At 41.7% G+C, this 20,332-nt stretch overlaps 1 protein-coding gene and 26 non-coding genes across 27 annotated transcripts in view; 1 reads left to right on the forward strand and 26 right to left on the reverse strand.

The window, feature by feature from the left end:
• Window positions 1-20,332, forward strand: part of crocc2 (ciliary rootlet coiled-coil, rootletin family member 2) — a 62,548-nt gene that overhangs the window by 2,341 nt on the left and 39,875 nt on the right. Inside the window, exons 4-17 of the mRNA XM_089001333.1 lie at window positions 7,004-7,165; window positions 7,291-7,374; window positions 7,437-7,531; window positions 8,724-8,868; window positions 10,281-10,387; window positions 12,202-12,402; window positions 13,932-14,007; window positions 15,055-15,144; window positions 15,220-15,339; window positions 15,427-15,626; window positions 17,171-17,311; window positions 18,354-18,498; window positions 18,573-18,719; window positions 19,868-20,098. Of these exons, the coding sequence (XP_088857459.1) occupies window positions 7,004-7,165; window positions 7,291-7,374; window positions 7,437-7,531; window positions 8,724-8,868; window positions 10,281-10,387; window positions 12,202-12,402; window positions 13,932-14,007; window positions 15,055-15,144; window positions 15,220-15,339; window positions 15,427-15,626; window positions 17,171-17,311; window positions 18,354-18,498; window positions 18,573-18,719; window positions 19,868-20,098 (1,944 nt within the window). The remainder of the gene's footprint in view (window positions 1-7,003; window positions 7,166-7,290; window positions 7,375-7,436; window positions 7,532-8,723; window positions 8,869-10,280; window positions 10,388-12,201; window positions 12,403-13,931; window positions 14,008-15,054; window positions 15,145-15,219; window positions 15,340-15,426; window positions 15,627-17,170; window positions 17,312-18,353; window positions 18,499-18,572; window positions 18,720-19,867; window positions 20,099-20,332) is intronic.
• trnae-uuc (transfer RNA glutamic acid (anticodon UUC)) lies at window positions 740-811 on the reverse strand. Its single transcript has one exon. It is a non-coding gene; the product is annotated as a tRNA-Glu (tRNA).
• On the reverse strand, window positions 919-990 carry trnae-uuc (transfer RNA glutamic acid (anticodon UUC)). The gene has a single exon. It is a non-coding gene; the product is annotated as a tRNA-Glu (tRNA).
• trnae-cuc (transfer RNA glutamic acid (anticodon CUC)) lies at window positions 1,100-1,171 on the reverse strand. Its single transcript has one exon. It is a non-coding gene; the product is annotated as a tRNA-Glu (tRNA).
• trnae-uuc (transfer RNA glutamic acid (anticodon UUC)) lies at window positions 1,280-1,351 on the reverse strand. Its single transcript has one exon. It is a non-coding gene; the product is annotated as a tRNA-Glu (tRNA).
• Window positions 1,461-1,532, reverse strand: trnae-uuc (transfer RNA glutamic acid (anticodon UUC)). Its single transcript has one exon. It is a non-coding gene; the product is annotated as a tRNA-Glu (tRNA).
• Window positions 1,642-1,713, reverse strand: trnae-uuc (transfer RNA glutamic acid (anticodon UUC)). The gene has a single exon. It is a non-coding gene; the product is annotated as a tRNA-Glu (tRNA).
• On the reverse strand, window positions 1,823-1,894 carry trnae-cuc (transfer RNA glutamic acid (anticodon CUC)). The gene has a single exon. It is a non-coding gene; the product is annotated as a tRNA-Glu (tRNA).
• Window positions 2,004-2,075, reverse strand: trnae-cuc (transfer RNA glutamic acid (anticodon CUC)). The gene has a single exon. It is a non-coding gene; the product is annotated as a tRNA-Glu (tRNA).
• trnae-uuc (transfer RNA glutamic acid (anticodon UUC)) lies at window positions 2,184-2,255 on the reverse strand. The gene has a single exon. It is a non-coding gene; the product is annotated as a tRNA-Glu (tRNA).
• Window positions 2,365-2,436, reverse strand: trnae-uuc (transfer RNA glutamic acid (anticodon UUC)). Its single transcript has one exon. It is a non-coding gene; the product is annotated as a tRNA-Glu (tRNA).
• trnae-cuc (transfer RNA glutamic acid (anticodon CUC)) lies at window positions 2,546-2,617 on the reverse strand. The gene has a single exon. It is a non-coding gene; the product is annotated as a tRNA-Glu (tRNA).
• Window positions 2,727-2,798, reverse strand: trnae-cuc (transfer RNA glutamic acid (anticodon CUC)). The gene has a single exon. It is a non-coding gene; the product is annotated as a tRNA-Glu (tRNA).
• trnae-uuc (transfer RNA glutamic acid (anticodon UUC)) lies at window positions 2,907-2,978 on the reverse strand. Its single transcript has one exon. It is a non-coding gene; the product is annotated as a tRNA-Glu (tRNA).
• Window positions 3,088-3,159, reverse strand: trnae-uuc (transfer RNA glutamic acid (anticodon UUC)). The gene has a single exon. It is a non-coding gene; the product is annotated as a tRNA-Glu (tRNA).
• trnae-uuc (transfer RNA glutamic acid (anticodon UUC)) lies at window positions 3,269-3,340 on the reverse strand. Its single transcript has one exon. It is a non-coding gene; the product is annotated as a tRNA-Glu (tRNA).
• Window positions 3,450-3,521, reverse strand: trnae-uuc (transfer RNA glutamic acid (anticodon UUC)). The gene has a single exon. It is a non-coding gene; the product is annotated as a tRNA-Glu (tRNA).
• trnae-cuc (transfer RNA glutamic acid (anticodon CUC)) lies at window positions 3,631-3,702 on the reverse strand. Its single transcript has one exon. It is a non-coding gene; the product is annotated as a tRNA-Glu (tRNA).
• Window positions 3,811-3,882, reverse strand: trnae-uuc (transfer RNA glutamic acid (anticodon UUC)). The gene has a single exon. It is a non-coding gene; the product is annotated as a tRNA-Glu (tRNA).
• On the reverse strand, window positions 3,992-4,063 carry trnae-uuc (transfer RNA glutamic acid (anticodon UUC)). Its single transcript has one exon. It is a non-coding gene; the product is annotated as a tRNA-Glu (tRNA).
• trnae-cuc (transfer RNA glutamic acid (anticodon CUC)) lies at window positions 4,173-4,244 on the reverse strand. Its single transcript has one exon. It is a non-coding gene; the product is annotated as a tRNA-Glu (tRNA).
• On the reverse strand, window positions 4,354-4,425 carry trnae-cuc (transfer RNA glutamic acid (anticodon CUC)). Its single transcript has one exon. It is a non-coding gene; the product is annotated as a tRNA-Glu (tRNA).
• trnae-cuc (transfer RNA glutamic acid (anticodon CUC)) lies at window positions 4,535-4,606 on the reverse strand. The gene has a single exon. It is a non-coding gene; the product is annotated as a tRNA-Glu (tRNA).
• Window positions 4,716-4,787, reverse strand: trnae-uuc (transfer RNA glutamic acid (anticodon UUC)). The gene has a single exon. It is a non-coding gene; the product is annotated as a tRNA-Glu (tRNA).
• Window positions 4,897-4,968, reverse strand: trnae-cuc (transfer RNA glutamic acid (anticodon CUC)). Its single transcript has one exon. It is a non-coding gene; the product is annotated as a tRNA-Glu (tRNA).
• On the reverse strand, window positions 5,078-5,149 carry trnae-uuc (transfer RNA glutamic acid (anticodon UUC)). The gene has a single exon. It is a non-coding gene; the product is annotated as a tRNA-Glu (tRNA).
• trnae-cuc (transfer RNA glutamic acid (anticodon CUC)) lies at window positions 5,259-5,330 on the reverse strand. Its single transcript has one exon. It is a non-coding gene; the product is annotated as a tRNA-Glu (tRNA).

A 20,332-nucleotide genomic window follows, 5' to 3' on the forward strand; every position in this document is an offset into this window, starting at 1 on the left:
ACAGTCGCTAGTAGATAGCTACCTAGCCAGCTACATAGCTAGCTTGCTAGCCGGATTGCTAAGAATAATAATACATTTCATTTCTAAGCGCCTTTCAAAACTCTCAAGATAGCAAATGGATAGCAAATATATTGCCAGCTAGGTAGCTAGCGAATAGATAGAAAAGGGATAGCAAATAGATAGATAGCTAGGTAGCTAGACAGATAGCTAATAGAAAGCAAATAGATAGCCAGCTAGGTAGCTAGCAAATGGATAGCAAATAGATAGCAAATGTATAGCAAATATGTAGCTAGCTAGATAGCAAATAGATAGCCAGCTAGATAGCTAGCAAATCAATAGCAAATAGATAGACCTCTATCTAGGCCCACTAGACCATATGGGACGGTGCTTAAGTGGTTCTAGTACGCTTTTCTCACTACCGTGACTCACCAAATCCAGGTTGAGAACTACTGCGCGAGACCAGATAGGACAGTTCCCAATGATTCTAGTCAGCTTTTGAAGAATCCTAATTGGCTAAATGTGTGTATTTTCTGAAAAATACTCTGGCCAGGAAAATGGCCGGTACTTGTTCCCATACCGGGAGTTCAGCTGGGTGAAAACCAGGGATCCTAACCGTTAGACCATATGGGACTGTTCTCAAGTGGTTCTAGTACGTTTTTCTCACCTAATCAAGAAATGTAATTGGCTGATGTGTGTCTTTTGCGATAAATACTCTGACCAGGAAAATGTCCAATGTCCATTCCCATACCGGGAGTTGAACCCAGGCCACCTGGGTGAAAACCAGGGATCCTTACCGCTAGACCATATGGGACCATACTCTTGTGGTTCTAGTAAGCTTTTCTTACTCAATCAAGAATCTTAATTGACTATATGTGTCTTTTGCGAAAAATACTCAGCCAGGTAAATGGACAACCTTCATTCCCATACCGGGAGTTGAACCCGGGCCACCTGGGTGAAAACCAGGGATCCTTACCGCTAGACCATATGGGACTTTACTCTGGTGTTTCTAGTGAGCTTTTCTCACCTTATCAAGAATCGTAATTGGCTGATGGGGTGGCTTTTCCTAAAAATACTCAGCCAGGAAAATGGACAACCTTCATTCCCATACCGGGAGTTGAACCCGGGCCACCTGGGTGAGAACCAGGGATCCTTACCGCTAGACCATATGGGACTTTGCTCTAGTGTTTCTAGTAATCTTTTCTCACCTTATCAAGAATCGTAATTGGCTGATGTGTGTCTTTTGCGAAAAATACTCATCCAGGGAAATGGACAACAGTCATTCCCATACCGGGAGTTGAACCCAGGCCACCTGGGTGAAAACCAGGGATCCTTACCGCTAGACCATATGGGACTGTGCTCTCGTGGTTCTAGTAAGCTTTTCTTACTCAATCAAGAATCTTAATTGACTGTCGGAGTAACTTTTCCTAAAAATACTCAGCCAGGTAAATGGACAACCTTCATTCCCATACCGGGAGTTGAACCCGGGCCACCTGGGTGAAAACCAGGGATCGTAACCGCTAGACCATATGGGACTTTGCTCTAGTGTTTCTAGTGAGCTTTTCTCACCTTATCAAGAATCGTAATTGGCTGATGGGGTGGCTTTTCCTAAAAATACTCAGCCAGGTCAATGGACAACCTTCATTCCCATACCGGGAGTTGAACCCGGGCCACCTGGGTGAAAACCAGGGATCCTTACCGCTAGACCATATGGGACTTTACTCTGGTGTTTCTAGTGAGCTTTTCTCACCTTATCAAGAATCGTAATTGGCTGATGGGGTGGCTTTTCCTAAAAATACTCAGCCAGGAAAATGTCCATTGTTCATTCCCATACCGGGAGTTGAACCCGGGCCACCTGGGTGAGAACCAGGGATCCTTACCGCTAGACCATATGGGACTTTGCTCTAGTGTTTCTAGTAATCTTTTCTCACCTTATCAAGAATCGTAATTGGCTGATGGGGTGGCTTTTCCTAAAAATACTCAGCCAGGTCAATGGACAACCTTCATTCCCATACCGGGAGTTGAACCCGGGCCACCTGGGTGAGAACCAGGGATCCTTACCGCTAGACCATATGGGACTTTGCTCTAGTGTTTCTAGTAATCTTTTCTCACCTTATCAAGAATCGTAATTGGCTGATGTGTGTCTTTTGCGAAAAATACTCATCCAGGAAAATGGACAACAGTCATTCCCATACCGGGAGTTGAACCCAGGCCACCTGGGTGAAAACCAGGGATCCTTACCGCTAGACCATATGGGACTGTGCTCTCGTGGTTCTAGTAAGCTTTTCTTACTCAATCAAGAATCTTAATTGACTGTCGGAGTAACTTTTCCTAAAAATACTCAGCCAGGTCAATGGACAACCTTCATTCCCATACCGGGAGTTGAACCCGGGCCACCTGGGTGAAAACCAGGGATCCTTACCGCTAGACCATATGGGACTTTGCTCTAGTGTTTCTAGTGAGCTTTTCTCACCTTATCAAGAATCGTAATTGGCTGATGGGGTGGCTTTTCCTAAAAATACTCAGCCAGGAAAATGTCCATTGTTCATTCCCATACCGGGAGTTGAACCCGGGCCACCTGGGTGAGAACCAGGGATCCTTACCGCTAGACCATATGGGACTTTGCTCTAGTGTTTCTAGTAATCTTTTCTCACCTTATCAAGAATCGTAATTGGCTGATGGGGTGGCTTTTCCTAAAAATACTCAGCCAGGTCAATGGACAACCTTCATTCCCATACCGGGAGTTGAACCCGGGCCACCTGGGTGAGAACCAGGGATCCTTACCGCTAGACCATATGGGACTTTGCTCTAGTGTTTCTAGTAATCTTTTCTCACCTTATCAAGAATCGTAATTGGCTGATGTGTGTCTTTTGCGAAAAATACTCATCCAGGAAAATGGACAACAGTCATTCCCATACCGGGAGCTGAACCCAGGCCACCTGGGTGAAAACCAGGGATCCTTACCGCTAGACCATATGGGACTGTGCTCTCGTGGTTCTAGTAAGCTTTTCTTACTCAATCAAGAATCTTAATTGACTGTCGGAGTAACTTTTCCTAAAAATACTCAGCCAGGTCAATGGACAACCTTCATTCCCATACCGGGAGTTGAACCCGGGCCACCTGGGTGAAAACCAGGGATCCTTACCGCTAGACCATATGGGACTTTACTCTGGTGTTTCTAGTGAGCTTTTCTCACCTTATCAAGAATCGTAATTGGCTGATGGGGTGGCTTTTCCTAAAAATACCCAGCCAGGAAAATGTCCATTGTTCATTCCCATACCGGGAGTTGAACCCGGGCCACCTGGGTGAAAACCAGAGATCCTTACCGCTAGACCATATGGGACTGTGCTCTCGTGGTTCTAGTAAGCTTTTCTTACTCAATCAAGAATCTTAATTGACTGTCGGAGTAACTTTTCCTAAAAATACTCAGCCAGGTCAATGGACAACCTTCATTCCCATACCGGGAGTTGAACCCGGGCCACCTGGGTGAAAACCAGGGATCGTAACCGCTAGACCATATGGGACTTTGCTCTAGTGTTTCTAGTGAGCTTTTCTCACCTTATCAAGAATCGTAATTGGCTGATGGTGTGGCTTTTCCTAAAAATACTCAGCCAGGAAAATGTCCATTGTTCATTCCCATACCGGGAGTTGAACCCGGGCCACCTGGGTGAGAACCAGGGATCGTAACCGCTAGACCATATGGGACGGTGTTCGAGTGGTTCTAGTAAGAATTCTCACCTTATCAAGAAACGTAATTGGCTGTCGGAGTAACTTTTCCTAAAAATACTCAGCCAGGAAAATGGACAAGACTCATTGCCATACCGGGAGTTGAACCCGGGCCACCTGGGTGAAAACCAGGGATCCTTACCGCTAGACCATATGGGACTTTGCTCTGGTGTTTCTAGTGAGCTTTTCTCACCTTATCAGGAATCGTCATTGGCTGATGGGGTGGCTTTTCCTAAAAAAACTCAGCCAGGTAAATGGACAACCTTCATTCCCATACCGGGAGTTGAACCCGGGCCACCTGGGTGAAAACCCGGGATCCATACCGCTAGACCATATGGGACTTTGCTCTAGTGTTTCTAGTGAGCTTTTCTCACCTTATCAAGAATCGTAATTGGCTGATGGGGTGGCTTTTCCTAAAAATACTCTGCCAGGTAAATGGACAACCTGCATTCCCATACCGGGAGTTGAACCCGGGCCACCTGGGTGAGAACCAGGGATCCTTACCGCTAGACCATATGGGAGTTTGCTCTGGTGTTTCTAGTGAGCTTTTCTCACCTTATCAAGAATCGTCATTGGCTGTGGGAGTAACTTTTCCTAAAAATACTCAGCCAGGAAAATGGACAAGAGTCATTCCCATACCGGGAGTTGAACCCGGGCCACCTGGGTGAGAACCAGGGATCCTTACCGCTAGACCATATGGGAGTTTGCTCTGGTGTTTCTAGTGAGCTTTTCTCACCTTATCAAGAATCGTCATTGGCTGTGGGAGTAACTTTTCCTAAAAATACTCAGCCAGGAAAATGGACAAGAGTCATTCCCATACCGGGAGTTGAACCCGGGCCACCTGGGTGAGAACCAGGGATCCTTACCGCTAGACCATATAGGACTTTGCTCTAGTGTTTCTAGTAATCTTTTCTCACCTTATCAAGAATCGTAATTGGCTGATGGGGTGGCTTTTCCTAAAAATACTCATCCAGGAAAATGGACAAGAGTCATTCCCATACCGGGAGTAGAACCCGGGCCACCTGGGTGAAAACCAGGGATCCTTACCGCTAGACCATATGGGACTGTGCTCTCGTGGTTCTAGTAAGCTTTTCTTACTCAATCAAGAATCTTAATTGACTGTCGGAGTAACTTTTCCTAAAAATACTCAGCCAGGTCAATGGACAACCTTCATTCCCATACCGGGAGTTGAACCCGGGCCACCTGGGTGAGAACCAGGGATCCTTACCGCTAGACCATATGGGACTTTGCTCTAGTGTTTCTAGTAATCTTTTCTCATCTTATCAAGAATCGTAATTGGCTGATGGGGTGGCTTTTCCTAAAAATACTCATCCAGGAAAATGGACAAGAGTCATTCCCATACCGGGAGTTGAACCCGGGCCACCTGGGTGAAAACCAGGGATCCTTACCGCTAGACCATATGGGACTGTGCTCTCGTGGTTCTAGTAAGCTTTTCTTACTCAATCAAGAATCTTAATTGACTGTCGGAGTAACTTTTCCTAAAAATACTCAGCCAGGTCAATGGACAACCTTCATTCCCATACCGGGAGTTGAACCCGGGCCACCTGGGTGAGAACCAGGGATCCTTACCGCTAGACCATATGGGACTTTGCTCTAGTGTTTCTAGTAATCTTTTCTCATCTTATCAAGAATCGTAATTGGCTGATGGGGTGGCTTTTCCTAAAAATACTCATCCAGGAAAATGGACAACCTTCATTACCATACCGGGAGTTGAACCCGGGCCACCTGGGTGAGAACCAGGGATCGTAACCGCTAGACCATATGGGACTTCACTCTTGTGTTTCTAGTAAGCTTTTCTCACCTTATCAAGAATCGTAATTGGCTCACGGTGTGTCTTCTTCTAAAAATCACACACATCATCAGCCAATTACATTGCTTGATTAGGTGAGAAAAGCTTACTAGAACCACTCGAGCACAGTTCCATTTGGTCTCGCAGTTAGGATCCCTGGTTTTCATATAGGTCTGTGGTATCGTCAGCTTTTTGCCACTGGACTCCACAGTCTCCACTTTTCTGCCATAGCCCTCAGTCTCCTCTTGGATAAAACTCCATATTTTCAGCTTTCCCCAGCCAGCACCCAGTGATGACATCCATTCCAACTGCATTTAAGAATCTTCCAGATAGCACGCACGATTAATTCACTTTATTAAGGCCTTTGGGGGAAAAAAAAGGGCCACAGCTGGTCCAAACCTTTGCACGGCGGCTGAGCCCGCCCGCCAGATGTGGCAGATGCGATCTGAGAGGTTCGATCAGCTGCTCGCAAGGAGCGTCCCGAAAATGCACCCTGGGCCATCTCGGGCTTGGCAATGACACCAAAGGATTTTTTTGGTGGGGAGGTTCTCCGGACGAGAGTCCGCTTGCTCGTTGGCAACCACATCAAAGCGGTTCCTTCAAGTATTTATCAGAAGAGACAAAGATGAGGAGGGGCACAAATCATAACGTATCTAGAAAAAAAAAAAAGATAATTCGAAGCATATTTCTAAACGCTAAGAAGGCGTTGGAAACGTGCGTATACGCCCAGGGCGCAGCATCAAAAGCAACCATGGCAACCATTTCGAGTCCTGAAAGGACATCAAGGCTTCTGTGCTAGATTAAAAAAAATAAAAATATGGATGTGCCATTGATTCTCCAGCAGCTCATTTCTCACTCCGCCATGTAACTTTCAGAATAAAAGTACACATTTTCCAGAATGTTGCAATGTTGTACATACAATTAAATATGTCATTCTTACGTGTAAAGATGGAAATATGCTACTCAATTCTGTGTATTTATTTATGTCGTCACATTCCGGGTTGAGTGAACGCTGGCGCGTGTGGCTGCCGCTGCTCACCCGCAGAAAAAATATCCTGAGTTTTGAAAGGCACTTATAAATGAAATGTATTATTATTATTATTATTATTATTATTATTCAGTGTATTAGCTAACTAGCTCACTATCTATTAGCTATGTAGTTAACTAGGTGGCTAGCTATATAGCTATTTAGGTGGTTTGCTATCTAGCTAGCTATCTGTTGGCTATAATAATAATAATAATAATAATACATTTCATTTATACGCGCCTATCAAAACATTCAAGGACACTTTACAGTGACAGGATATTTTTTTTGCGGGTGAGCAGCGGCAACCACACACGCCACTATTAGCTCTCTACTAGCTGGCTTGCTAGCATTCTATTTAGTTATCTATTAGCTTTATAGCTATCTAGCTAGTGGTCTGTTGGTTTCATCATTGCTAATCCAAACACAATCGATTTACTATCCAGCTGGATCCAACGCCGAGAGTGCCATCACCGTCAGACTCGGACCAAGATGATATGTCGTCACGGCAACAGGCGGTGCAGGATGGATGGTACAGGCAGAGGCTGCTGCTCTTCCAGGAGGCTCAGCAGAAGCAGATCCAGCTGGTCCAAAGGCTCCAGACCAAGGTGAAGAAGCCTTGATATCCATTGCCCTCACTCATAAGTGACTCTAAGATATGAAATTAATTCGGAAATGAATTTTTATACAGTCAATTGGAATTTGAATCCATATTTTTTTTATTCCCTTCAAGGTCCTTCAGTACAAGGGCAGATGCGGCCAGCTGGAAGGACAAGTCCTGGAGAAGACGTCCGACATAGAGAAGATGCGACTATTGGTATGTAGAAACGTATCTGTCTTGTGTATACATCAAACCAACCACGGTTTCTGTGTGAATAGTTGCAGGCTCAGCAGGACTCGGCCCAACGTCAGGTGCAAGATCTCAACATCAGCATCCGGAGCAGGATGGCTCAACTGGAAGAAGAACAGAGAAGGTCTGCCATTAAATCCATCAATCCATCCAACATAGCATCAACTGTTGTTTTTGGCCCTCCTGCCCTTACGTGTGTGCAACTGCTCGCCCCTCCCCCTTTCTGCTCAGTGATGAAAAATCCAGATAACAATAATAATAATTTTTATTTATTTAAATTATTATTATTATTATTATTATTATTATTATTATTATTATTATTATTAGTAGTAGTAGTAGTAGTAGTAGTAGTAGTAGTAGTAGTAATAGTAGTAGTAGTAGTGCTAGTAGTAGTAGTAATAATAATAATAATATTGTTATTATCATTATCATTATTATTATTATCATTATCATTATTATTATTATTATTATTATTATTATTATTATTATTATTATTATTATTATTATTATTATTTCCTGTACTATGATTACAATTATTTTATTTCATTATTATTATTATTATTATTATTGTTACAATTATTACTAGTGCAGCATGCTCTACCGGAAACAAATTCCTTGTGTGTTCTACATACTTGGCAATAAAGATTATTCTGATTCTCATTATTATTATTATTATTATTATTATTATTATTATTATTATTATTATTGTTTTTTGTTTTTTTTGTTTTCAATACAATTATTACAATGACTTTTATTTTTATTATTCTTATTATTATGACCAGTACTATTATTATTGTTGTTGTTGTTTTTCTGTAATAATAATAATAATAATAATAATAATAATAATTATTATTATTATTAATAATAATAATAATAATAATAATAATAATAATAGTAGTAGTAGTAGTAGTAGTAGTAGTAGTAGTAGTAGTAGTAGTAGTAGTGGTCGTAGTTGTAGTAGTGGTAGTGGTAGTAGTAGTATTGTCATTAGTATTATTATCTATGCTATTATTACTATTATTACAATTATCAGTATTATTATTATTTTGAGTAATAATAATAATAATAATGAGAAAAAAAATAATTTCTGGAAACTATGGGGTCTTTGATGTCAAACCCCATAACCTCCAAATTGGTTATTTCCGAAATCCCAGTTGTTTGGAATGCGACGTAAATCCACCACAAACATCATTAGGTAATACAAAACATCATCCAGCGTGTAACGCAAACAGATCGCATCAACACATATAACTGGATGCATCTGACTTGAGCTAAGCTAACGCAGATGCGCTAAGTCACTGTTGTCCCATTTCCAGATGTGGCAGCCTGAGCCAAGTCAACTCTGTTCTGCGAGAACAGCTGGAGAAGGCGGACGCCCTCAACCGAGGCCTGGTAGAAAGCCTGCGGAAGGCCCGTCAGGACGCCGAAGTGTGCGATACACGACTGCGGCATGTTCACGAGGTGAGATGCATCTTATTTAAAGGACAACCGACGCCTCCGGACAAGTTGTGTCCATAATTCCACCGCATATAGCTATATTTTACGTTTTAAGACTTGCGCTGAATATTCAGGTAGTCTTGTTTTCGAGTTGATGACGATGCCTGACGTGACGTCACCAAAGGAACGCCCCTGACCGAGAAAGCGACACACAATGCATTTTGGGTACTTTGTTTGGTCTGAAAACTTCGTGTTGATCCGTGTTAATGCCGAAATTAGAAGGAAAACACATAAATAACACGATGGTGAATCGATGTGTGTTGCACCAAGACTACTATTTGATACTAGTTGACGCAAATTCCCAGCAGACAAATCAGTCCATTTCCAACGGAGCTTGGGCGCCATCTTGTGCATTTTCTGGTACGTTACATTAGAGTCCCGACAGCTCAAATTGATCCGGAAGGACTTCTTTAATGGATTGCAAACATTTATGCTTTCCTCTTCAGAACTATTTGAATCATATTCATAACTGGATGAGTAACAAGAAAGCATCTTCTCCGAATCTGAAGCCATTGTTTTGATTCAAAAGCAAGGCAAGACGTCCTGGCGTGACGTCACGAACACGGGGGTGGGACCTTCTGAAACTCGCCATTTTGAAGTACAGTAAAGTCTCGTTATATCGATATCGGATATATTGATAGTCCCGGTTATATCGATACTATTTCTATGCACGCACGGAGAAAATTACATGCAAACAGGGTCGGATATATCGATAGTCGCGGTTATATCGATATTTTTTCGGACTCCCTTGAATATCGATATAACGAGACTTTACTGTAGTTTTTGGAAGTCGTTTTTGGACACTTGAAGTCATTTTTATTGGTGTTTTGCATTTGACTAAAAATATCAGCCTGCGTGCGTGTTTTGGGTATTTTAGATGCTATAAAACATTTTTCTGATGTTAGGAAACAAAAAAAAAATGGTGTCGGTTGTCCTTTAAATTATTATCAATTAAAAAAATACTCTCACATTTTGAATGGCAAACAAGTTGCACCATCCGATCGAAAAACTGTCGAACAAACGCGAAAATGTCCACTGGATCGCTCAAACTTTAGTAATCTCATTCGTAGCCAAACAGTCACTCTCACATTATTTCTCCCGTTGTTTTTGTTTTGTTTTTTTTTTCTTTGAAAACATTCCAAGTGGCAATGGAGTGAAAGGGGTGATGTTCGAAATGTTGATGATGGCCGTAAATGCTGGGCGTGTGTTTATTCAGGGAAATCCAATGACTTGTGTGTATGCCAGCTCACTTCCAGGACAGCGTCTGTTTGGAATCACAATAACATGAGAGGTGCCATCTCTCGCTAACGTCTCTCCACCCTACTTTTCTCCAACACACACACATACACACATTTACACACTCACCATTTCGCCAGACGTCGTCATGCCGGCTGAGTCGGGAGCAGGCGCACGTCAGAAACTTGTGGCGCCAGGCCGCTTCCCTGAGGACCGCCTTTGCGCAGCTCAGGACGTTCGCTGACAGGTGAGTGTGCAGTCAACAAAAAAAAAAAGCACATGCAACGAGCGCACCTTTCACACAGAAAGGTGCGCTTGTTGATCTAACTCCAACAATGAGGGAGAAATAAGTCAAATAACGTTGTTTTAAAGGACAACTGACACCTCAGGACATGTTGCATCCATGATCTGTAAAATCACTTCAAATGACTTCTACTGAGCGTATTTTAAAAAGATTCCACCGCATATAGCTATATTTTACCTTTTTAAGACTGCCGCTGAATATTTAGGAAGTCTTCTTTTCGAGTTGATGACGATGCCCTAAGTGACGTCACGCAGGGAACGCCCCTGACCGAGAAAGCGACATACAATGCATTTTGGGTACTTTTTTTTTTGTCTGAAAACAGTGTTGATGGCAAAATTAGAAGGAAAACTACATAAATAACGCCATGGTGAATCGTTGTGTGTCGCAGCCAATTGCGGTAACACGCATAAAGAAGGTGTAAGTTTACACAAATTCCCAGCGGACAAATTAGCCCATTTCCAACGGAGCTTGGGCGCCATCTTGTGCATTTTCTGGGCGCTACATTGGTGTCCAAACGGCTCGAATTGATACGGAAGGACTTCTTTAATCGATTGCAAACATTTATGCTTTCCTCTTCAGAACTATTTGAATCATATTCATAACTGAATGAGTAAGCATCTTCTCCGAATCTGAACTCTCTGAAGCAATTGTTTTGATTCTGGAGCAAGGCAGTGTGTGAAGGAGTATCCTGGCGTGACGTCACGAACAAGGGGGCGGGACCTTCTCAAACTCACCATTTCCGAGATCATTTTGAAGTAGTTTTGGGACACTTTAAGTCATTTTTATTGGTGTTTTGCATTTGGCTAAAAATATCAGCCTGCGTGTTTTGGGTATTTTAGATGCTATAAAACGTTTTTCTGATGTCAGTTCGGAAACAAAAAAAATGGTGTCGGTTGTCCTTTAAAGACGTCCATTAACTCATTCATTGATGCGGGAAGGCAAATTATCATAGTATCAAAATTGAAAAGATTTTGTGGGAATTTTTATTTATTCATTTATTAATTATTTAATAAAATAAAGTAATCATTATTTTATGTATTTATTCATTAATTTGTCATTGTATTAGTTAATTAATTGACACATGTATTTATTGAATAGATAGATGAATATACAAATACTACATAAATTGATGAACACATTCATAAGTATTTTTATGTATTTGTTTATCTATTAATTTATGTATTTATTTATTGTGTATTTTACTTACTGATTATTATATATTTTATTTTAGTTTAACTCATTCACTGCCAGACGATGTCCAAAAATGCCCTCTCCAGTGACATTTTTTTTTTTTTTGTCATTTTTCACTCAAATTGCAGCACCCACAGAATAGTAGGTTTTAGGACGACATCAACATTCAATGCAGCGTGAGAAACTTTAGACTCTCTTCTTTCAACAGAAAAAAAATGTTAATTCCTAAGTTATGTGGGTCTGGAGTTATATGAGAATGAAATAGGGGCAGCTGTACAAAATACAATACAAAGCATACATGATGCATAAATGATGCCCTCCCGCGGAAGGGGAAAAAAAAAACATCGCCAGAGGTCTGACCAGCGCTTTATCGGCACCTCATGCAAGAAAAAGTCAAACCCGAACAAATTCAGGAATGGCATTCCACGTCACACCTTTCAATTCTCGAATAAATTCAGGAATGGGAGCGGATGAGTTAATTAACAGGAAAATGTTAGGTTTTAAACTTCACAGTCCAGTCCCATCTTTCCGTTCTCTACCGTTTATACGTGCGATGTGTCATCCAGGACATTGTCCGATATGCGCAGCGAGTACGTCGCTGCCGGCCAGCAGCTCGACCTGGCCTGTCGTCATCTGGAGGTCACGCAGGAAAGCGCCCCCGGTGGCGTGGAGGTATCAGCGCTGGAGCGGCAGCTGAAAGACAAACTCCGAGAAACCATGCAGCTTCAGGGACGCTGGGATGCAGAGAAAGTGGAACTCAACTCCAGGTAGAGAAGAGATAAGAAAAATAATCATATCATGCACTGGCTATCTGGTTAGCTACCTAGCTGGCTATACAGCTAGTTACCTAGCTGGCTATCTAGCTGGCTGTCTAGCTGACTGTCTAGCAGTCTATCTGGCTAGCTACCTAGCTGGTTATCTAGCTAGCTACCTAGCTGGCTATCGATTGGCGTTCTTTTTCTATCAATTAGTTATCTTGCTGGCTAGCTAGCTATCTAGCTGGCTATCTACTACTTATATAGTTATCTTACTGGCTGTCTAACTGTCTACCTGGCTGGCTATCTGGCTAGCTACCTAGCTGGCTATCTAGCTGGCTCCCTAGCTGACTATCTATTTGCTCTCTATTAGCGATCTTTTTGCATTCTATTAGCTATATGTCTGGCTAGCTGGCTATCTAGCTGGCTATCTACGATTTATATAGCTACCGAGCTTGATATCTAGCTGGCGGTCTAAGTGGCTATCTGGCTTGCTACATGGCTGGCTATCTGGCGAGCTACCTAGCTGGCTATCGATTGGCGTTCTTTTTCTATCAATTAGTTATCTTGCTGGCTAGCTAGCTATCTAGCTGGCTATCTACTTCTTATATAGTTATCTTACTGGCTGTCTAACTGGCTACCTGGCTGGCTATCTGGCTAGCTACCTAGCTGGCTATCTAGCTGGCTCCCTAGCTGGCTATCTATTTGCTCTCTATTAGCGATCTTTTTGCATTCTATTAGCTATATGTCTGGCTAGCTGGCTATCTAGCTGGCTATCTACTATTTATATAGCTACCGAGCTTGATATCTAGCTGGCGGTCTAAGTGGCTATCTGGCTAGCTACCTAGTTGTCTATCTAGTTAGCTACCTAGCTGGCTATCTATTTGCTATCTTTTAGCAATCTTTTTGCTATTTATTAGCTATCTGGCGGGCTAGCTAGCTATCTAGCTTCTTTTCTATTACTTATTTAGCCATCTGACTGGCTGGCTAGCTGTATAACTGGCCATCTATTAGCTCTCTATTGGCTATCTATTAGCTAGCTAGCTTTCTATCTATTTGAGTAACTTCTGGGTTGTGTGAACGCTGCTCACCCACAGAAAAACGTATCCTGTGACTGAAAAGTGACCTTGAGAGTTTTGAAAGGCGCTTATAAATGAAATGGATTATTATTAGTCGTGTTACATCTGGGGAGTTGAAAATAATGAACATCCACCACCAACGCGTCCGTTTGTCAGCAAATCCAGCATGCATGTTTATCATCACGGGGTGCCTAAATCTTCAAAAGGCTACGTGCTTTTCTGTCAAGCCAGGATTTCATTTCCCAGAGACCTTTATATTGATTGATGAAGAGATTTTGATTCGATTCCTTTCAGACAAAAACAGCACGACGGGATATACCCAGAAGACAAAGCCAGCAGAAAAGGGATACTGTTTTCTTACAACAGTATTCCAAAGCCATTTAGAATGACAAATCACATTTTTCATTGACACTAAAACCCAAACCAAACGAAATCGTGTCATTTTTTTTCCCCTCGATTCAGACTCACGGAGTTGATGGATACGGTGAATCATCTTCGCAGCCAAAACAGCGACAAGGAAGCCAGCCTGGACAAAATGGTAAGACTTTGAATCGCTGAAGTCTGTTCTCAACGCTTCATGAACTTGGAGGCGTTGAGAAGTTGCTATCCCATAAAAATGTCAGGCCTACCTAAGTTAGTACAGTGATACTTTGGCTTACGAACGCTTTAGCTCACAAACTTTTCGCCTTACAAACGTTAAATTTGCGAGAATACAATCTTGGCATACAAACTATTTTTCGGGAAACACACGGAGCGCCACAATGAGTGATGTGTCATTCACGAACGAGTCGGTTCTTAGAGCTGGATCTCTGAAGTGAACAAAGCTGAAAATGGCAGCCGGCTTTTTTTCCTCCTCTATTCCCCGCCCCCAGTCTTCGGTTAAAGCTGCACGTGATTGGTCAAGATCCTTGGTAGAGGAGGGAGGGGACACACACATCAGGACACACGCAGCAGTGAAGCGGTGCTTGAAACAAAAAACAAAAACAAAAATGAAAAAAAAACAAAAGTCAAATGGTGAGAAAATGGATAGAAAACACTGTTAAATTTGGACTCGTTTCAACGTTATTGATAGTGTCGACTGCAAAGTTAAAATATCCCATCAATCAGGCTCCACAAATAACCCGCACAAGCCATCTGAACAATTTCAAGAGAACATACAAGCAAGGGAACCAGCTATTAATGAAGTTTCTCGTGTGTCTGCGTGCATATGTTGCTGTTGCAATATCACATCTTCTAAAAGGTACAACCCAGAGCTCCTTGAGACACTATGCAAAAAGCTATCCATTCCATCAAGCTATCAACGACCATCACAAAGGTAAATAAAACAACTTTATTATACTGTACAGTTTATTTCTTTAATTACAATCCCATAGCTCTTTTATTATGCATAAAATAAGGTATATTGTGTGTAGTTTAAAGGCTTATTTAGTTGAAAAATTATGTTTTATGGGCGCCTGGGAACAGATTATTCTCATTTTAATGGTTTCCTATGGGGAATTAATGTTTGGAATACACACTTTTCGCCTTACACACACTTCAATGGGAACCGATTAAGTCCGTAAGCTACGGTGTCACTGTACATCAGGAAACGAGCAGAAGCGAGGAAAAAGGAGAGATGGAAGTCCTCAAGGCTGACAACCAAGCCCTGCACAAAGTACTCTGCAATGTCCACCAGGTCAGAATAAATTTAAATAAAAGTTTAATGTGTACAAACATTCACAATCTAACAACATCCATAAACAATCACCAGCTCGTCTCCATTGAAGTCGACAGCGGCGCATTTGGAGATCCTCTTGATGTTTCTTCGCAGTTGTTCGCCACCCCGATAGCTGTGCAGGGTGCACTCGATAATCACAAGCAACAGATTCAGGTTTGCCTCCCTTTTGTTTATATTATCCATTATATAAAAAAAAATCAGCTTTACATGATAGAAAAAGCCACACGATCGTCCTTCCAGGATCTTTGTCGTCGCCTGGAAGCCTCATCGGAAGACGCGGAGCTGCTACGTCGTCGACTGCAGCGGGGTGACTCAGAAAAGATGGAACTAGAAGCGAGAATCCTGCAAGAGACAAAGGAAAGTCAAGAGGTCCGAAATGCATTCGAGGAAACCGTTCGGGAGAGGGACAGATACCGCTCCTTGGTGGATACCATTTCCAGGTACAGCGTTAACCCTTCACGATAAAGACAAATAGTCACTAACACCATAAATTCCCACGTGGACTAAAAATATATTAAAATCACAGTTTTGAAGATTATTAGCTCATTATTTGGATTGGATTGGATTAGCCTTTATTAGTCCTCGCAGTGTAGAAATTTACATTTCACAGCAGCAAAGGGTTGAAAGTAAAAGGAAAGGAAAGGAAGAAAAACAAAATACTGGAGCTGCTGGAAAGGCAGCCACTCTCGAGGCGCCATCTTGAAGTCAAAAACAAAAAACTAAATAACAAATAATGTCACAGAACACAAACTTTGTTGTATGAAGCAGTTCTAGAAGAAAGAGGAGAGGATCAAAACGTCATTTTCACCAATGGATCAGGGACGTCATAGTGCAATGTACGCATCCACTATACGCTAAATGTTGAAAGCAAACATGACGCTGTCGCATTGCCTTGGGTGGATTTTACGGGGTGTATGATTATTATTATTATTATTATTATTATTATTATTATTATTATTATTATTATTATTATTATTATTATTATTATTATTATTATTATTATTATTTTTATTAATATTATTATTATTATTATTATTATTATTATTAATTGTTAGCTATTTGCTATCTATTAGCTATCTGACTGACTGGCTAGCTGGCTATCTAGCTAGTTAGCTATTCACTATCTAGCTAACTGCCTATCTAGCTGACTGGCTATCTAGCTAGGTATCTGTTGGCTGACGATTGGCCAGCTAGCTAGCTTTCTATCTATTTGACTTACTTTGAAAGGCGCTTATAAATGATATGTATTATGATGATGATGATGATTATTATTATTATTACTTCCGGGTTGAGTGAACGCTGGCGCATGTGGCTATCTAGGTGGCTAGCTGTATAGTTATCTAGCTGGCTAGCTATCGAGATAGCTATCTGTTGGCTATCCATTAGCTATCTACTCGCTGGCTGGCTAGCTAGCTTTCTATCTATTTGAGTTACTTCTGGGTTGAGTGAACGCTGGCGTGTGTGGCTACCACTGCTCACCCACAGAAAAACTTATCCTGTGACTGTAAAGTGACCTTGAGAGTTTTGAAAGGCGCTTATAAATGTTATTATATATTAATATATATAATATATTATATATAATAATAAAATATTATTATTATTATTACTTGTTAGCATGTTCTTTGTGCTAGAGTTCTCTGAATAACTCTTGTAAAAGACTGTTCTGGGTTACCAAAAAGGAGGTGTGTCCATCGGAGTTGCGTAGAGCGAGAGCTGCGGTGTTATGTTGGGAAAGTAAAACGGAGCCTGATTTTCTCTATTGTATTTTAATTTAATTTATTTATTTTAAATTGCTTTTCAAGATGACATGTATGTTGTTTGGTGTTGGATTTTATCAAATAAATTGTCCCCAAAAATGCGACTTATCCTCCAGTGCGACTTAATATGTTTTTTTCTTCTTAATTATGCATTTTTTTGACTGGTGCGACCTATAATCCGGAGCGACGTATAATCCGAAAAATACGGTATTCATCTTTGTTCTCAGTGAGAAGTGCCATGTGGAGAAACTTTTAGCCGGAGCGCAACAGGAGCGCGACTCCCAGCGCTGCGAGCTGGAGACCCTGAGACGACGGCACCTAGATGACGAGCTGCAGTTGGCACGGCTACGCTCTGAAGTCCAGCAAGGGTGTGAATCGTACATTCACTTCCATTCCCGAATTTATTCGAGAATTAAAAAGCATGACGTGGAGCGCCATTCCCAAAGTTATTTGGCGTCTCTTGCGGGGGGGTGCCGATAAAGCGCTGGTCTGACCTCTGGCAATGTTTTTTTTTTTTCCCCTTCCACGAGGTGGCAGTATTAGCCTTTTGTCCATGTTAGCGCTTTGTTCCGCAATATTTATGGATTGTGTTGTATTTTGTACAGCCATCCCTATTTCAAGCTAAGACAGACCCATATGACTTAGGAATTAATTCTTTTTTTCTGATGAAATAATAATAATAATAATAATAATAATAATAATAATAATAATAATAATAATAATAATAATACATTTAATCTCTAAACGCCTTTCAAAACTCCCAAGGTCACTTTACAGTCACAGGATAAGATTTTCTGTGGGTGAGCAGTGGTAGCCACACACGCCAGCGTTCACTCAACCCAGAAGTAACTCAAATAGATAGAAAGCTAGCTAGCCAGCTAGTAGATAGCTAATAGATAGCCAACAGATAGCTATCTAGGTAGCTAAACCAGCTAGATAACTATATAGCTAGCCACCTTGATAGCCACATGCGCCAGCGTTCACTCAACCCCGAAGTAATTCAAATAGATAGAAAGCTAGCTAGCTAATATATACAGTAATAATAATAATAATAATAATAATAATAATAATAATAATAATAATACATTTCATTTCTAAGCACCTTTCAAAACTCTCAAGGTCATTTTACAGTCACAGGATACAGTTGCTAATAGATAGCTACCTAGCCAGCTAGCTAGCTAAATGATAGCTAGCTAGATCGCTAGCTAGACAGCTAATAGATAGCAAATAAATAGTTAGGTAGCTAGCTAGCTAATAGATAGAGTAATAATTATGATACATTTCATTTATAAGCACACATTTGTGCGCATTGTTTGGCAGTGAATGAGTTAAAAAAAAATTCGGGGGATATTTCCGTGGATTCGTGTATCTGTTGAAGCAACGGCATGAGAAAATACATTTACGTTCCAGCAAGCAAAGCCTGGAGGAGCTTGAGGCGACGCACTCGGACCTTCGACGTAAGCTGGTGGCGGCGAGGGAAGCGCTAAGCCAATCGGGTTTGGAGAAGGACGTTCAAGAGGAGGACAAGGCTAGCCTGGCGTTGGCTCTCACCAAGGTTGGACCACCACGACGTCGGTGTCCTTACCCGCGGTTTGACGACAATTACGTTTGTTTGTTTTTTCTACACAGGCCGAGTGTCGCGGCACCACGCAGGAAGCGCTCGTGGCTAAGCTGCAGAATCAGGAAGCAGGATTGAAAGATTCCTTATCCAAGATGGTGGCCTTGAGTGAAGGCCTGGCTAAGGACAAAGTGGAGCTTAACCGCTTGCTATTTCAGGTTTGAAAGCTGCCTTAAAGGACAACCGACACCTCCTGACAAGTTGTGTCCATAATTTGTAAAATCACTTCAAATGACTTCTACTGAGCGTATTTGACAAAGATTCCACCGCATATAGCCATATTTTACGTTTTAATACTCGCGCTGAATATTCAGGAAGTCTTGTTTTCGAGTTGATGACGTTGCCTGACGTAACGTCACTGAAGGAACGCCCCTGAGTGAGAAAGTGAAACACAATGCATTTTGGGTACTTTGTTTGGTCTGAAAACTTCGTGTTGATGGCGAAATTAGAAGGAAAACGCATAAATAACGCAATGGTGAATCATTGTGCGATGCACCAAGACTACTATTTGATACTAGTTGGCACAAATTCCCAGCAGACAAATCAGCCCATTTCCAACAGAATCTTCGGCGCCATCTTGTGCATTTTATGGGACGCTACATTGCAGTCCAGACGCCTCAAAATGACACGGAAGGACTTCTTTAATCGATCGCAAACATTTATGCTTTCCTCTTCAGAACTATATGAATCATATTCATAACTGGATGAGTATCAAGAAAGCATCTTCTCCGAATCTGAAGCCATTGTTTTGATTCTAGAGCAAGGCAAGACGTCCTGGCGTGACGTCACGAACACGGGGGCGGGACCTTCTGAAACTGAAACTTTATGACACAGGTGTCAAAGTCAAGGCCCGCGGGCCAAATCCGGCCCGCCACATCATTTTTTTTCGGCCCGCGAAAGCAAATCAAACTTGTTAAATTCCATGATGATTGCTAAAATCTGAGCCAAAATTTCATATTTTTGGATGTCAACCACAATAAAAGTCATTATTCTTGACTTCAGATTTGAAAACCAGTTATTCATTAATTTGCTGTGTGCTCTATATGTAATATTTGAAGGCATTTGAACATTCTAATGGGTTCCCCAAATTCATTACGGCCCTCGAGAGGAAACCATAACTACAATGTGGCTCGCGTGTTTTGGGTATTTTAGATGCTAGAAAACGTTTTTCTGATGTCAGGAAACAAAAAAATGGTGTCGGTTGTCCTTTAACTACAATGCAAGAAAACTGAATTTATGAAAAATTCATGTCATGTCATGTCATGTCATAATGTTATCCATTATCCCGTTGTGTACCCCGTTTCAGGCCGAAACTGATAAGGCGGAGCTTAGTGACCGCCGTCGGGAGGCGGAAGCGGAGCGGGCGGCGGCCCGGGAAGAGGTGGCCCAGCTACGACGAGAGAAGACAAACGCTCTGGTGGAAAAAGAATCATTAAAGCGCTCACATGACATCCTGTCGGATTTGCGACGCAAAATGGAAGACGAACTGGACCGACTGGAGAAGGAGAATGCACAAAGTCTAGAGCAGTACTCACAGGTAAGTCCTGGTGTTGCCACACTTGGTGTTTTTCATTTAAAATCAGCCGAAATTTGTTAGCGCGAAATTTGGTTGATCAAGAGCGGACCCGCCAAAAAAATCTGATGCACGAAATGGAGAATTTTAATTTTGCAGCGGCCAATTTAACTCATTCACCGCCAGATGATGTGCAAAAATGTGTCCACTCCAGTGCCAGGGTTTTTGTCATTGTCACTCAAAATGCAAGACACACAA

This window comes from Hippocampus bargibanti, linkage group LG07, assembly GCF_051943395.1.
Source record: "Hippocampus bargibanti isolate YZ-2025 linkage group LG07, ASM5194339v1, whole genome shotgun sequence".
Taxonomy (NCBI): Eukaryota; Metazoa; Chordata; class Actinopteri; order Syngnathiformes; family Syngnathidae; genus Hippocampus; species Hippocampus bargibanti.